General features: G+C 48.7%; 1 protein-coding gene across 1 annotated transcript; it reads right to left on the bottom strand.

Moving 5' to 3' along the window:
* Positions 1–1,281: 1,281 nt before the first annotated feature.
* TMEM72 (transmembrane protein 72) lies at positions 1,282–7,748 on the bottom strand. Its single transcript, XM_015866867.2, has 5 exons — positions 7,366–7,748; positions 4,028–4,094; positions 3,536–3,607; positions 2,798–2,937; positions 1,282–2,608 (listed from the first exon to the last, which is right to left on the bottom strand). Exons 1-5 carry the CDS (start codon positions 7,433–7,435, stop codon positions 2,148–2,150), a joined length of 810 nt encoding a protein of 269 aa, XP_015722353.1. The 5' UTR covers positions 7,436–7,748; the 3' UTR covers positions 1,282–2,147.
* Between the last annotated feature and the right edge of the window lie 9,048 nt (positions 7,749–16,796).

The raw sequence follows: 16,796 nt of genomic DNA, 5'->3' as shown, positions 1-16,796 counted from the left end.
TATTCCCAGAATTACTGGTGAGTCAGAGATGGACTTTAACTGATTGAGTGGTTTAACACAGAAAGAGATGAACAGATTTTTGCCAACCTTCATCTTCTAGGGCATCTAACTGTAGGGATGGAGAAGAGCCAGACCAACACAAGAGAGCAGGCAAGAAATGCACCTAGATTGGTGGGATATGGAAGAGCATTTTGCCCAGGGGAATTCCCAGTAAGGCTGATCCACCACCTTACAGGCAGCTTTTCCCAGTCTCATTTCCCAATGGAATCCTGGAACAGGGCTTTAGAGGGACACGCGTGAAAACCAAAAGGCCTAATTCTGCAGATGCTAATGATTAAGAACTCTATAAATGCATTTCACAGCACAATAAAATTTGGGGTGAAATTTGTTTTTCCCCACCCCCAGCACTCTTACTCCTTTGCTATTCCCCTTGTCATCTGCTTCTGCTGTCTTACAGGCATAGGGTGTGGGACTGCTGTGCAAGGGCAGATGGTTGACATTTGGCTGCAGGTTGGCTGTGTGTACCTAGGCTGTCCTGAGTAAGAGGCAGTGGCATAAACATGATCTTCATCCATGCAGATCATGTTGATCTAACCAGCAGACTGGTTGATCTATGAGGAGTTCTGCCTTTTTGATAACCCTTACCTCTGTGTAATGGGCAGATGTGTGACTGAGTCAAGGAGATGTCTCTGAACAGACTTTTAGAGAAGTGGAGAGGGGTGTATGTGACTCTCCTCCAGCATGTTATTTTGGAATGGAGGTTTAATTTGTGTGACTGGAAGGAAGAATTCTGTAATCTCTGCATAGTATATACAGCAGATTATCATTTATCAGTTAGCAGTTATCATTTCAAACAGCAGTGATGGAACAGGAAGCTTTTTTTGTTCATGTCTGGTTGTAGGAACATCTGAGCGCAAGAGACCAACTGCTGCTGCGGGCAGTTTCACTCACCCACTCCAGCGCTCATATCCAGTGTCTGAGCAAACCCTACTGCCCTACTCCTTCCCATATGCAGCCGTAAGAGTTGCCCAGTACCAATGAGAGAGCCTTGCAGATGGCATCTGCAAGAGCAGACTTAGTTGTAGGTCCCTTTGCTAATGGAGCCAGGAGCAGAGAAAAGAGTCTTGGGATATATACCCTGTACTGCTCTGGGAGAACCCTAGAGAGGTTGCAAATCCTACCTGAGGGACTGAGAAGAAAACAAATGCCTTATTATAGGTAAATAGTCCTCAAAGGGCAGAGGATACAATAGGATTAAGGCATAAGTGAAGAGTTCCAGGATTGGAGGGGATCGGTGAGGCAGCACTGTAACTTTATTATTGCCTTTGCTCTCTGGGGCCCATATTTAACACAATCTGCTATGCCGAACAGTGCAGTGCTGAACTTTGGAACTTGAGGTGTTACAGCATCCCAAAGCTCCAGAGGGCTCCCTAGTGTCCTCCCTGCTCCTGCAGGGAGGTGACTCCCCTGCTAGGCTCAGAGCATGTCTCAAAAAAGAACATTTTTTAAGTGCTAGCTCCAGAAGAATGCTTGATAACTCCAAGCTTCCGTGAGCTCTTCCAGGCACAACAAGGACAGTCAGAAGACAACTGTTCCCAACAGAGGCTGCTCAGAGGATGATGGTATCCTTCTTGCTGCCTCTTGGGAAGCAAATGCCATGGCTGTGATATTAGGCAGGGGCTGCTGCTTTGGCGTGTCATTCTGTAATAGATAATGCATGAAGCTTTAGGGAGAGATTCCCTAGAAGAAATCTTACTGACTTTCCAATAGGCTGGTCAATCCATGGCTTGTTCCGTGGGCATGGTGTTGTAGGGCTACAGACCACTATAGACCCTTTCACCAGGTGTAGGCCTGCTTTGTACAGGCAGTCCCTGCAGAACAGGTGAACCAGACAGGGTAGGGAGGGCCACCCCTCCACGCTGGGGCATAAATGATGCACACTCCACCCCTCATCCTCCATGCTAGCAGCGGGGTTGGCCTGTGGGATTTCCTGCTGACCTGCCAGGCCATAACATGCTCAGAGGAGGCTGTGATAGTCTAGTCATTGTAGCAGCACTGCCCATAGCATGAGGTCCATCAGATGCCTGAATATCATGGAGGAACACCAGTACAAGCGTGCCTGCTTTGTCCTTGTTCTTGGTGAGTCCTCAAAACAGTCCTGTGGGACTGAGGGGAGAAAGGACGACAGGGGTATCAGGAGGGGTGAGGATGGGTGCTGTGTCTGATGTGGTTTCTTCAGCCTCACTCTCCACGTCATCCAGGCTTTCACTGACAGAAGGTATTATTTGCACCACTTTCTCCTGGAAGTGCACTTGCTTGCGTGGGGCTGGTGGGACCTCTGGTTGGAGTGCAGCTGCAGAGGTCAGACTTCTGTCCCTGCTGCCCTTCAGGATGCTCTTCATGTGGCCCAGCAGTGAGCAATGCTGCTCCCTCTGGGCCTCGTGGAAGGTGTAGGTCTGCTCTGTGTCACCAGCAATGGTTGGGGCTGCCATGGTGGCTGAAGGGTCCACATATTGGCCTGCTTCAGGATGCGCCTCTTTATGCCCTGGGGTCTTTCTCCTCTTGCTCAGCAGGAAGTAGGCCAAGGCAGTGAGCACTAGCATGGACCCTGGAGAGAATGATATGTAGGTTGAGGGCTGGCCCAAGGTGAAGTCCTAGCCAATGAGTGTTTGTTTGGTCCAGCTAACTCAGCACTGCACACATCCTCACCATCTGTGGGTCTACCAGTCCGCTGTCCCCAACAGACCACATTTCTCTTTCATTTGCACCACTCCCCACCCCAGCACAGGCTCCTCACCAGGTATGGTAACATGCCAGATGATGACGGGATGCAAGAAGCAAGCCACCGAGAGCAGAGTGTACCCCAGGAATTTCTGGAAACTCCCTGGGCGTCTGGCTTGCTTCCAGCAGGAATGTGCCAAAGAGTCAGGCTCATATCTGGAGAGAGAAACAGAAGTCCTTGTACACCAAGTGCATGGAGAGGGGATTTGGACCTAACCATGACCTATCTAAAGGTTCAGACTCTCGCTCCAGTTTGCCAAGAAAAACTGGTGGTTTGGTCAGGAAAGCTAAATGAAATCTGAACCCTGAGTGTGGTGGGCAGAGGTAATAAGTCAGCACCATACATGACCCCTTCTGGGCATGCTTGTACATACTAGTTGGATTAAGGTTGTTGTCTCCTAGCAATTGGAGATTTTGGGTTTATTCTGAAAGTTAGCAGAAGTGCATAAGGATTTTCTACATTTTAACTCAAACTTCTGCTGGATCCTTTTGTGACTACATAAGGAGATGCTGCAGACTAGGGTTTGTCATACTGACACTCAGCAGATTATGGCACAAGTTTGGGGTAAAATGTGTTTGATTGGGTGTGGACATGACCCCACTCATCTCCCCTCTGTACTACTGCTATGGCAGTAGGGGCGGGACCTTTGGTGTGGCAGTTGCAGCCTTGACAGGTCTGATGTTGCCTGTAAATGACAGGTTGCCCTGGGCAAGTCCCACAAGGGCTGAGAAAGACTGGACAGGGTCTACTCACGTGAAGAACATCTCCAGGAACAAACTGAGAAAGAAGAAGCCTTCACAGACAGTAACTGCAACCCCTGAAAAACTGAAAGGTGAAGCTGTCAGGGAGGCACTGCTGGACTGAAGCATTCTCTGCAGATGGAAGAAGGGGCGTAGAGGGCTGGGATTTACTGTCCCAGTCACAACAAAGACTGTTTACTAGGGTCTGAACAGTCTTTACCTGGCTGATTTATGGAGGAGAGCCCAAGACCTTCTGCCCATGGAGGGTTACCTTGCAGCCAGTGTCAATTCTGGCCTGCCTGAATCTACATTAGTATGGGGAGAGGGTCATCCTCACTAACAGGATCAGTTTACTCTTTGGAAGCCTAATGAGGGAGATCTCAATTCCCCAAAGTCTTTGATCCTGTTCCCTGTTGCTGTTGCAGGCTAGTTTGGAGCTATATTTGGTGGAGGAATCAACTGTGCCACCTCTACTAGCTCTGAGTGCAAGGGTAAAAATACTCACAGCAGGTAGAAAGCCAGGCTTTTGAACTGCCCTCGCTGTAGAGTTTCTACACCCACGCCGATCAGCACTAGAAAAGGAAAGCAGCAAAGATGTTGACTGCTAGCTCAGTTTATGACTCCCTAGTGTCCCATCAGCTCCCAGCATCCATGCCCTGTTATCTGTGGCCGCTGGTGCCGCTGCTTCTGCTCTGCATCTTTGGTGACTCAAGCTGATACAGGAACCCTGAGATCAGAGCTGAGAGCTGACCTTGATGTACAGCCCAGGAACCAAGCACAGCAATATCCCTACAGGCAGCTCTGCTGCTGCATGACCTGGGAAGATGTGCTCTGAGAATAACAGCTTTGGACAGAGGTAAGCAGTGGTGTCTGTCTCACGTCCCCACCCTCTACTGCTGCAGAGACTTCGCTTCCACTTCCCCATCTGCTCCTGCCCCTCATCCCACACCTCTATGGGCTTCTCCTGGGGCCTCTCTGCACTGACCCTCTCCATGCCCACCAACTCTGCTGCACCCCACACATGGCTGTAAGGCAAAAGCAGGATAGGGAAACCGTGCCAGTTGCATTCAAATAGGGCTGTAGCCATGGCATTAAAATCCTTTGCTAGCCAAACAGAAAAACCTGTAACAGGAGCAGGCAGATTAAAACAAGGAATGAACATCCCCCCAGTGCACCAGCCAGTGCGGCACACTGGGGAGTCAGTTTAAGTGGGATTAAGAGTATTAGCAAGGCTAAAGTCCTTCCAGGACTGGTTGCTGGGGGCCAATAGCTTTATGGCATGCAAACTTTCCTTCAACATCCCTCAAGGGTATTTCCAAAATAGTACAGAAAAATAAATGCTTTGCACCAGCTACAGAGAGCTGATTCAACACTCAGTGCACAATGGCCAAGGCCTGAGGTACCAGTTGGCTATGGTTACTCTAACAACACACTGGAGTTAGAAAGCTTTATTTCCAGATTTCTGATGACATTACCTGAGCTGTGGCTATGCCCCACCCAGAAGCAGGGTACTAAGCTCACAAGCAGAGAGGCAAGCACCACCCCCTCATGCCTATGAAGTGGGCCAGTACCAGGGGTCTGTGCCTGAGCATGTTGTGCTGATCCAGCCAAGCCAAGCTCCACCTGGATGCTGTGGTCTTGTTGGTTCTTACTGTGTCACTTGCAGCTGCTGATCTCCTGTGCTGACCACTCCTGCTTCCAGAGGAATACATGGGGCCCACATCCTGTCTTTCCAGGCTCAAGCAAATCAGGGATATCAGCATCCTCAGAGGGATGTGAAGGGACCAAGCTGTACAGTCCTACATGCAAGGAGCTGTCCTTTGCTATCCTGTGATAAAACAACCTTAACATTTTCCATACAAATGCAGTCATTCCCCACAGACAAATGCAGAATTCAACAGCTCTAGTCTCTGCTTTGCCTGGGGAATCTTCCTGATTTTGCACAGCTTCTACTTTATCTGCAAGGCTATTTGTGTGAAGTATCTGCAAAAAGCAAAGGGTTGATCCTGAGGTGTTTGTTTGGGCTTGTTGCTGCCTTGATTTGGATCTTCTCCAAATCATGTGGTTAAAGGCACATGATTAGGAATTAAATGGTTGAAAGCATGAGAATTAAGAAATAAGTAAAGACTCTCTGGATGCAGAAATCACGAGGCCTAAAATCTCCTGTTTACGGAGATACCCCCAACACAGAAGTGATCTGTGGGATGGTTTGATTGCTCCTCACTGATGAGCCAATGGGCAGTGGGACTGTCTGATACATCCTGCACAAGAAGCCCCATTGCACTCCAAGGTCCTGGGGGAAGAAAGGGTTACATTTTGTGGACAGTCTGTGTTTGCAAGCAGCCTATGGACTTGGCCAGGCCTTCTCAGGATCAATTAGTGAGGCTGATGTGCTCTCTTCTCCCTTTCATTATTCTTATTCAACCAAAGCCTGTGGGATTCCATTCTGCGTGGTTTCCATTTCATGTGAAAACCTCATACACCTCATCAGGCACTAAGCGCTGCATCAGGCTGTTTTCTTACCCCGTTGAGACACAAAAGAATAAATCATGGGCACCTCCCATTCCTTCACTGTCCTTTTGGGAAAACCAGTTGATAGTGGGAAGGCATCAGAGCGGAGATATGGAAAAGTACAGAGACTGGCAGTGCAGCTTTCTGTGCTCTGTAGCTGCTCAGCTGAGGGGACTGCACTGCTGGTTTCAAGAGGATCTATGGGAAGAGGTATGGATTATTCAGAGAGTGGAAAATAGCAAACAGTCAAGAGATTATATTCTATTAAGACTCTTCCAAACTGTAAGCTACTTGCAGTTTTACTGTTCTAGTTTTGGTTTTCACACAGCAACAAGACTGTGTTTTCACCCAGGAAGATCTGTGTGAGCTTGGAGCTTTAAGAGTGATCAGTGCGGGCTCATGTGGGCCTGGGGAGTATGGAGACAGACAGATTTGCATTTACTGGTTAAAGCTGTGTGCCAGTTCCTGTCTGTTGCAACCTCAATACAATGTGCTGGGAGTTCATACACACTCAGTGACTTGAACCACTGCACGCTATCGGTCTATAAAGAATACTGTGGAGCACAGCCTCCACTGTCCCAGAAGGGCTCTGAGTGCCCTTGGGGACCTGTGTGCTCTCCAGCTGACCTTTGTGCTTTCTGCTTAGTCCCTGACTTGAGCAAAATGTCTGCAGTTGATAAAGGAAATGCAAGGGTGGGAGAGCCTGCTGTGACCTACCAAGCGATGTCTGAAATCCAAAATTCCTGGAGTCTGACACAGGCACCTGAGATACCTCTCATCAGGAACCTCTGTTCACAATTCCAGCCATGAGGCAAGCTGAGCCTTTTGATCTCTGCTTTGCTAATGAGGAAACTGAGGCAGAATTCTGACTGCCCTGACCCCTGATAGAGAGTCAGCAGCAGTAGCAGAGTGAGCCCCAGAGCTCACCATGCCTGCCCTGGCTGTGTTCCACCCAGAGACATGCTGTGAGGCAAGGATGTCCACCACAGCCCAACTCTGAATGAGTGAGATGTTGCACCACCGTGGCAGCCCAACAGTTTTGTGCCACCCTATGTATTTTGCTTTTCAGTCCCACTCATGTTTTGCTCGTTCCCCTTCTTTTTTACAAGAAAATAACCTGTCTTTCTTTTCCACCTGCACTTTGTTTCGTCTTCTCCACACAGCCTGTGCACCCGGCACTCTCATTTGATGTGTCTCAAAGCAAAAGGGAGCAAATTCCCTCACCCCCTCTGCAGCATGGGACAGTGGCCACACCTGGCCAAAGGCTCAGGAGCAGTTCAGGAGCCCCCATGCGTATTCTTTTAGTAGCAAAGAAAGGGAGCTAGCTCCTACCTGCTGCAGTGGTGATGCCCAGCAATCGGCAGGTGTACTCCAAGGCACTCCAGAATCCTTCCTGCCGCATGGTGAAGATGATGGAGGTGATGCCAGTTAAGCAGAAGCTCCCTCTTCAGACCTCCAGCTGCAGGCTGAGCCTCTTGTGTGCGGGTCCTGATGACCTTCCCAAAGGACTGTCCACCTCGACAGGGGCAGAGCAAGCTTCCACTGCACAGATCCGGTCAGCACTGCTTCAGGGTTGCAGACACTTGGCCTTTTCCCCCTCGCTTGTCGGCCTGGTGATGATTAATGATTGGTAAGGGGGGGCGCGGCTTTGGGAGCATTTGCAACCTTGCAACTGGGGTGCACGCGTGGCTTTCCTGCTCCGAGGCAGCAGCTCTGTAAGCCCAAGCTGATTAAATGCATGTGAAGTCATTAGTGCTGTGCAGCTCCCGGCAGGTTAACTATTTGTGAGGAGGGTGATGCTTGCTTTTGGCAAGGGAGCAGCAGGCTCATGGTAGATGGAGGGGCTCCTGGGCTCCCCAGCCTTTCAGTGGCACCACAGCCATTTGCACTGGGTTCCCACTGGCATGTGGAGTGGTGTCAGAGGAGGGCTATGTGTATGCACTCTGGCCTCCTTGTATTGGCTTTGACAGACTACACCGGGACCCCAGGCCTGCCTCTCTGGGACATAGTGCTTCCGAGGAGCAGCAGCTCTCACCACTTTGAAGGCAGAGATGGGGCAGTGTGCGCCTACTCGTGACCCCATGTTCTACTGAGCACAGCGCATCTCATGAGGGTCACTGGTCCCCACCTGCTGCCAGGCTGGGCACAGCCTCTTCTCCCGCAGCACAGCAGGAGACCTGTGAGGACACTGGTGCCCAATGGGCTGTGTTTCACATGACAGTGAGCTCATCTGCTGGGCAAATTACCGTGGTCCTGCCCTCATTGTGCCTCCTGCCAGTGCGAGCTGTACATGGGCTCTGCACACAGGCATTTCCCTCTCCATGACTTGCCCCACAGCATGTATTTGGAAGAAACAGGGATTTAGGAACTCCACAGCTGACGGCTCAACAGGGAGCCTGTACTTCTTTCTCAAGAGGGATGGATAAACCAGGACATGCCAGGAGAACAGTCCTCAGGGGTGCAGGCCCCACTGGCGTCCTGTTCCCTGCCCTATGCAGCTGGCATGCTGCAGGAATGGCCTCTGTGCTCCTCTGGCTGATGACTCCAGAAAACACTGCACTGGCTGAAGAACCCTGAGACTGCAAATAGCATTTTTCTTTACTGTTTTTTTTGTTTGTTTGTTTGTTTTTTTCCTTTTTAACCTTGATGTGTTGAATTACAGGTGTTTCTTTAAAAACATGAAAGCTAAAAAATAAGTACATAGACCAAAGGAAAGCAGAGGGAAATTCAGGATTGCTGAAAGACACTAGCCCAGCCTTGAAGAAGCTGCTGACCTGGGAGTTTTCTTCAGTGTCTGGCTCTGAACAGTGGGGCCCTGTGCACACCCTTGTTGTCCCCTGCCACCCTTCCAGCATGGTCGCCTGGTGGAGCACCACTTGATCACCTTGGAGCTCACATCCAACTGCAGTGAGCTCTCAACCAGAAATCAAATGACTTTGCCTGGGTGTCCTTCACAGCAAAGTTTCCTTTTTTGCCAGCAACAAGCCTCAGGGTTTAAAATAAAAGTAAATTTGTGGGTGGGGGTGGTGATGGAGGAACATAGTCTATCTGGGAAAGGTAACTTAATACGTTAATGATTTGAACCTCCTGTCTCCCTTCCACATTCTTTTAGCCATTTCCCAGCATCAGAGTGGGCTTACCCCTGATTTGCTGAGAGTCTTTGTCCCCTGCCTGAGGAGTCCCTTGCCCAGGTGACTTAAGGTCTTCTCCACCTTCTCCACTCAGAGGTACATTAGTGCTTCTTCACTCAGGTACCTGGGGGAAGGTATGATGTGAGCAGGACAGGCATCCTCAGTGCCTACCAGTTTTTCCTTCAGTTTAGGAGCTTTTTGGCTACTGCTCCTATGAAGTAACCTCATATAAGCATGACCTTGCTTGGCAGAGGGATCTCCTCTCATTCTACCTCCTTTCAAGTGGGGAGCTGATACCCTCAGTGAAGCTGTGAGCCATTTGTATGTGTTTCTGTGAGGATTTTAGGAGTGAATTTATGCAGTTAAAAAAGAATGAGAACTTATGACCTAAAGGGGTTTAACAGCCTGTAACCAACACTGTAAAACCTATGCGCCAGCACAGCCTGTTCTGGAAGCCTTGATAGCAGTGGTCTCCACTGCACATTAAGCTACTTTCCGCGCATAGAGGCTTGCCATTTGCACCCTGGCTGCCAGCCAGGATTCACATTTACTGGCTGCTGCCAATGATGTATGGGTTGAGCTGAGAGGATTTTATGCCATGTTAGCATTTCATAGCAATGCTAGTCCCCACTTTCATCCCTCCCTTCTCACACTTTTTTTTAGTCACGCTGTAATAGTACAGCCACCATGGCCACTGTGCTGTGTCTGCACTTAGTAGTACACACCTTGCCCTGAGAAACAGCAGTAAGAGATGTTTAGCCCTGGTGGGAATCAGAGAAGGTTTCTGTTTGGTTTCTCTAAGCATTGCCCCTGCCTGGCATGCTGAGGTGACTCTCCTGCAGTCTGCCATGCCCTGCTGCCACCCAGGCAGTGCCACAACCATGTGGGGCTGCCAGCAGGGGACAGCAGGACCCCACCACCAGCCTGTCCACTCCCTGCAGATTGCAGGCTGCATCCAGCCCTCTGCAAGGCGATGATGAAAGATGCCATAAAGTTTTACTATCTGAGCAAGAGAAGTGTGATAGACACCACATGGATCCCGTGGAAACTGAGAGGATTGGAAGATCCCAGAGCTGAGGCCAGCACCAGTCCATAACAGTGGGGTGGAGTGGGGCTGCTAGTCCTGTGACACCTTCAAGGCTTTCCCCAAGCCCAGGTTAGCTGCCCTCATCAGAACAAGGTATCCCTACATGTCAGCATTAGCACCCCTTCCCCTGTATGGTTGCCTGTCTGACTCTTGGCTCTGAGGCTTTCCCAGCAGTGGACTAATGTTGTACTCATGCAAGCCCCATTGAAAACACATTCCCAGCTCATAAAGTTGCAGAAAGAGACTCAAAAGCCAGAGATAAGAAAATTCCCAAGTGGAACTCTCTCCCCTCTGTTCATTGCTATTAGTAGCATTACTTTTAATTGTATGATTTAAATTTATGCTCTTCAGTAGGATGACAGCAGAGCTAAAGCAGGAATGCAGCAAGGAGAGAAGACATCAGGAGAGATCAGACTGGGGTCAAGGTGCTGCTAAACCCTGAGGCAATTATTGCCTCTGGTCTCACTGCTTTTCAGCTGCCCATGACATTTATTTGCTGGTAGCAGAGTGAATGGTATCAGGGCTGAAGCAGGAGTGGGACTGAGAGTTGGAAAGTACCACAGTGCCAGTAGAGCCTTGGCAGGGCTGCAGTCCTCATGCCTTATAGGATGCTCCCTGCAGGCAAGACTCAAGCCTTGGAGCCTAACCTGGTCTCTCAGGCAATGACAGGAAATCTTAGTTTGGTCACATGAGCCACCCATGCAGTCCACACAGGCAGGAACCCCCACCATAAAGCAGTGGACTGTAACAAAAGAAGTCCAGCCCCCAAATCACAGGTTAAAAGGAAGTGCAGAGCCCAGGGGATACAACACGTAACTGCACAGGCATGGTGCAGGCGCAGAAAGACTACCCATGGGGTACTCCAGAACAGACTCAGCCTGTTGCTGCATAGCAGAAGGGATGAAATTAATCATGTTTTCTCTCTGGATCAGCAGTTCTGTTGCTCTTGGGACCCATGAACAAAGACTGGAGCCCCCTCCCCAAACCTGCCAACTCCTTCCCCACCACTGGGCTTGTCACACCATGTCTGTGGACTACTGGCCAAGCTGCCTCAGGCTGCAGTTCCCATTTTCCAGCTTCTGCATCCCCCTGTCTTCCCTGACAAATCATTGCTAAGATGAGCTTTCCCATTGGGATCAATGGCAGCCATGCTATAGTGTGTAGGGTGTGCAGGCTCTCAGTGTTGAGAGCTGATGACATTGCCAATGGGAGCACTGTGTCAATACAGAGGAGAGGCTCCTAGTTTTGCTATTGCACTGATTCATCTCCATTCTGAATGGTGAAACGGGCAGGGAGCTTCGATGCAGACAGCATGCAGCAGGTCAGCAAAGCTCAGCCCAGGGTGATTCATCCCTCTTGCCTGTCAGTGAGTCTACACATCACCTGAGAAATCCAATGGAGACTCTCAATCAGGAAAGTTACTCACCCAAGCTGTAACCTGAATTAACATGAATCACTCAAAGGGTAAATGCTACAAGCTAAGATGGTGCTGAGTGAAATCCATCTTCAGAGTGGGTCTATAGCAGTACTGGACACCTATTTGACACCACAGGACAAGAATAGTGCTCTGCTTATTCCTATAAGAGAAGAATTGTCACCATGGGGAAAGTGCAATAGTGGAAAAGACGTTTACAAAGAGATCAACTATTCATGTGCAGCCTCTTGGTCTGGAGCATATTTCACAGGGAGGGATGGAGTATTTTATCATCTAGCAGAGGAGGGAGTGCTGCTAACTCGCAGTATAAACAAGCTCTGCGCAGGAGGGTCAGCCCACAGACATTTATCCATCCATCAAAAACATTTGACTTTTTGCCCTTTTTTTCTGGCAAAGGGGACCAGTAACTTCACCCTGCGTGGGAGCAAACAAGGTGTACGCAGCAGTGATTGATTCACCTGGTGTTCAAGACACAGATCAAAGAGCCTGCTTGCTGCGTTTTGAAGCCTAGTGAACAATTTATAGGAGAGTTTTTGAGGATAGATACTGAGAGATATATGTGAAGCAACACAAAACACATGTTTTTGGCTGCAGAGATGAAGAAATGTTTGAGGACTTGCAAGCTATATAGCTTAGGTTATTTATGAAAGTGTTCCTGTTCAGTGGGATTTATTCTGGGTCTTCATTGTACTTGGAGCTGCCTCTGAAAGGCTGCAAAGCAAACAAGCACAGCAGGACCCATCACCTCTGTGTTGTCTCACAGGGGTTTGAGTGTTGAGGTTTAAAAGAGGAGGTTTATCACAGCCATGGCTGGGGACAGCGAGAAGCTGAGAGTGGGAAGGAGCTGCAACATTCACAGAGATGGAACAGCTGGAGATGGGGCCCTGATGTGGCTGGATGAGTCCCTGGAGAGACACTGAGCAATAGCTCAGCAAAGAGGGGGCTTTCCCTGCAGGCCTGTGATCCCACTGTTTCTTGCTGGTGTGGAGGGAGGAGAGGAGGCTGTTCCACACTGAGCATCCTGCCAGCATTGCTGGCATGTCTCACCCCAGCTGGAGGTAGAGATCAGCTTTTCTAAACCAACTTGTGATTGCTTTTAGGCCTTAGGCTCCTTTTCTCAGCACGGGAGTGCAGGGCTTGGGATTTGCTTAGCAATTGGTTGTCCTGTCCATGGGAAAGACATCTTGCCCTCATGTATGCTTACTATGTGGGCCATCTGATTTATGTAGTTGAGTCTGCACATTTACATTTAGTAAGAGAGGCCATCACAGATGTAGTAAGCCAAAGAAGAGAGTAGAAGACATGGAGGTTAGGGAGGGGCACGTTGAGTGAGAACTGAGGAGGCTGGAAGCAACTCTATGCTATGTGAATGTGAATGCCAGCAGTTCTTACTGCTGGCAAAAGGACCAGTAGGTGAGGTCACCTGTGGATGTGAACATGGGTCAGATCCAGCTTTTCAATTCAGGTTCTTCTTTAAGCATTCTCACAAGGAGAGACTCATTTATATACACCATGGCTGCGCCCTGCCAGCAATTTCAAACACAACTCATTCTCCTCCACACAGCCTCAGTGAGGATGCTTCAGACATTGTCACTGGGTAGTGACAAGGCTGCATGTGGGGTAGGGGGCATGGGGTCACCTGAACACTCTGACTGAGCTTGCTGGGAAGCAACACAGGAATGATGCCAGCCTGACCTTGCCTTGTCCCCCTTTGAGCTGCCTCTGTTACTAAGTTTGCTGTTGAGAGTGACACTCTGAAAAGTCAAGAATTCTGAACAGACAGGGGACAAGCACCTGTCATTACCTTTGGGCTAATACCAATGTATTTCATGAGCAATGCACAACCCCCAAGAGCTCTGAGATGACACAAGCACCTTTACCCAATGTATCCCTGCATCTTCCTTTCAAGCAGATGCAGCCTAAGACCAAGTTTTTAATTTCTGGCTATTCCATCAGTTTGGGCAGAGCCAGATGTGAGGTTTCCCACTGCAGTGCTCTCAGCCATGTCCTCCTCCAGTGCAAACCCCTGAGAATGAGAAGCTGCCTGCAAGAGCAATGTGATGACAGTTGGGAGCAGACTGTGCATTCCTCCTCCTCCCACACCCGGGTGTCTGGCTTGCATTTGTCTTCTTTTGCTTATGAGAAACACTCTGTGAGGCAGCAGTTGCTTTCAGTTGGGAATATTTGTGAAAAATGAAAAATTAGGTTGCATCGTAGCTCAGTAGCCCATTGTGGGCATGGAGTGACTGTTGGTTGTCCTTTCACCTTACCAGCAATGCCCAGCAGGTGTGGAAGGTAAAGGCCTGGGCCACCCATAGACAGCAGGGTACAGACTGAGGAAAGGCTTCAGAGCAGTTGTTCAAGAAGGAGAAACATTCTTAATTCGAAGTAGTAATACACTTTGTGCTACAAACACTGACAAACTGTTCCAGTTAAGAAGAAAGCAAAGTTTCAGGCACACTGTTATGCCAACAGACCACATGCCTGAACACAGCATGCTTGTATCTGATCCTTTTGCATTGCTTCAACTTGTCTAAGCACAGTTTACCATCATACCCTCCAGGAATGTTCTCAGCATATTTCTATGGGACTATTCCAACACCCAAACCTGTGATTTAGGGCTACAAACATTGTTGCTCATCTGCTGGCTAGCATCTGTATGTTTGTTCCTTCCCTAACCTTTTTCATACTTTCTAGTCTTCACCTGGGGCAGTTGGGCTTGGGGTTTTAGAAGCCCAGATGGGCTACACCTGGGAAGTGGCCACAGGTGCAAGGTGGACCTGGAAGGTTGTGGTGCCCTATGGGAGCACCCTATGGGAGCAGGGTTCTTAAATATCAGTGGCAAGGGAGTAAACCAGGTTTCTTGGGAGATGTCTGGAATTCATTGTTGGAGAGCTAAATATAGCTATCCTTTAAGTGGACTTTGTGATGCATGTTCTTCTTTGCTGCTACTGACTCTTGATGCCTGAGCTTGGAGGTAAGGATGTATGCTTACAATGGCTACTTTTTTTGTTTGTTTGTTTTTGTTACAGTTTCTGAAGGTGTGTGCCCTATCTAGGGTAAAGTGCTACCCTGAAGGTTGGAACACTTGGAAAAACAGGAGACTGTGCCCAGCTCAGCTGGAAAATAGGGGGTCAGTACCTTAGTAGGTTGTAGTGGCTCTTGGCCTGCTGATGTTCTCCCTTGTAGTAAGATCAAGCCTGCTGTTGCAGCAACTCTGGTTCTGTTTTCCATGTACTAGCAAGGTGCTTTGGATGAGAGAGATCTGCTCAGGTTGCCTGGATTAAAAACAAAACAGGGGCTTCAAGCTTATACACTTGAGCAGAGTTGCTGCTTCTTTATACCTGTACTGCTAAGAGTAAGGTCTAGTGCAAATACAGATGGTGTCAATCATCTAGGTTGTGTAAAATCATATGGCTTGGTGCTGGCACTAGCTTTGCAGCATAGCTGCTGGTTCTGTTTTGCCACAGTCTAAGGTTTCAAGATTGGGTTCTGCAGCTGAAATGGGGCAGAACTAAGTTCCGTACCTTCTTTGTGTGTATGTGAGGAGGAGTGGATTTGTTCTTGCCAGCATCTCCAGTGGCAGGCAGCTGGCTGCAGCTCCACCACTATTCCTCCTGAAGGTCCTGTTGGAGCCTGTTTATGTCCACAAATAGCTTTGGTCCCCACTGGGAATGTTATTTTTTTTCCCTGTTATAAACATCGTAAGAACACAGTGTTCTGTGCAACTCATTCCTTCCTTTAGTAATGACAACAGAGCAAATCAAGATTTGAATTTGATGCAGGTAGCTTTGTGTGTCTCACGTTGTCCCATGGTAGTGAGGGCTATGCTGATGCAGTGGGGTCAGAGTTGTTCTCTCATGCTATTATTGCAGGCTGTGTTAGAATCTTGCTCAGCTATCCCATCCCTGCCAGACCTTGTGTAGCTGCTGATCTGTGCAGTTTGTGAGCTCAGCTCCCAGAGCAGTAGGGGCAGTGAGCTACTTACCTGCTCGGCCTGGGAGTGCTCCCTAAGCAAACAAACAGGACTCACAGACCACCCATTAGCCAGCAGCCTGTTCCCATTAGCAGAGCACTAGTGACCCCCCACCATGAGGAGGCATACTGTCCCTGTGCCCTCTGAGAAGAGCTTTAATTATGAAGAGGATGAAAATTTCCTTGTCCTGAAACTTGGCAATGTGGGACTCTTCAGCTTGCTTTATGCTTTGTTGGCAAACAGGGGATGTGGGCAGGATTTTGAGGTTCAAGCAGCCTTTGCAATGAACTGCCAAACCTTCATAGTGGACTCTGAGCTCTGAGAGACTCTGGGGTGTAGGATGCCATTTTGATGTCCTTGAAAGCTTCCTCTCAAGAGTTCAAGCAGATACAAACTTTGCTCAATGCCACTGTTTGCTTTGACAGTTTAACAGGTTGGTGTCCAGTATTCTCTGTTATTAGATGAGAAATGAGCTGTGGTGGGACTGCAGGTTTGTGAAACCTCTGTACTGTCATCCCCTTTTGTTTTTAATGCTTGCTTTGACTTGTGTACTGAAGTTAAATTTTTTTCAGGGAGTCAGGCAGAGAAAGAGGTTTTGAGGAGAGGTGAAATTCTTTTAAATTCAAACTCTCAATGCAATTGTTCCACTTTTAACTGAATTTGTCCATGCAGTAGCTTTTTGTCTGCTGAAAAGATTCTCATCTTTAACAAGGCCAACACTTTGTGTGAGAAGTCTGCCACAAAGTCACCAATATGAGCCTCCAGGCTGTGAAGCAAGTTTTTGTGCTTTTTTTTAAAGCAACTTAATCTGTGCTGGTCAGGGGGATTTAGAGGAACTAGCTTCCAACTTGGTATGAGGAGGGAGGGAAGTGGAAACAAGATTTGACTTGGTGCTCTGTGACCTTGATAAAAGCAGGCACAGCAAATCACTGCTGGCATAGAAAATTCACATCCCTGACAGGCAGGAGGTGGAAGTACTCTATCTTTTGAGAAGAACCTCCTGTTTTTTACTTGCCTGTTAAGTTAGCAGCTCCCAGAATAGCAACCTATAGTAGCTGCATTTGTAATTAGAACTCCTACAAGTGTTCAGGCCCTGCTGTCACTTTGACCTCTGTCTCTCCATGAACATCCATT

This window comes from Coturnix japonica, chromosome 6 (genome assembly GCF_001577835.2).
Source record: "Coturnix japonica isolate 7356 chromosome 6, Coturnix japonica 2.1, whole genome shotgun sequence".
Lineage (NCBI taxonomy): Eukaryota > Metazoa > Chordata > Aves > Galliformes > Phasianidae > Coturnix > Coturnix japonica.
The sequence above is the reverse complement of the archived record's forward strand: the minus strand, read 5'-3'. Positions and strand labels throughout refer to the sequence as shown.

Coding starts and splice junctions, on each gene's coding strand:
- TMEM72 (XM_015866867.2), bottom strand. CDS start 7,435: ATGCGGCAGGAAGGATTCTGGAGTGCCTTGGAGTACACCTGCCGATTG. Junction 2,938..3,535: donor TTCCTGGAGATGTTCTTCAC/GTGAGTAGACCC, acceptor TTCTCTCTCCAG/ATATGAGCCTGACTCTTTGG. Junction 2,609..2,797: donor CTGGCATGTTACCATACCTG/GTGAGGAGCCTG, acceptor CATTCTCTCCAG/GGTCCATGCTAGTGCTCACT.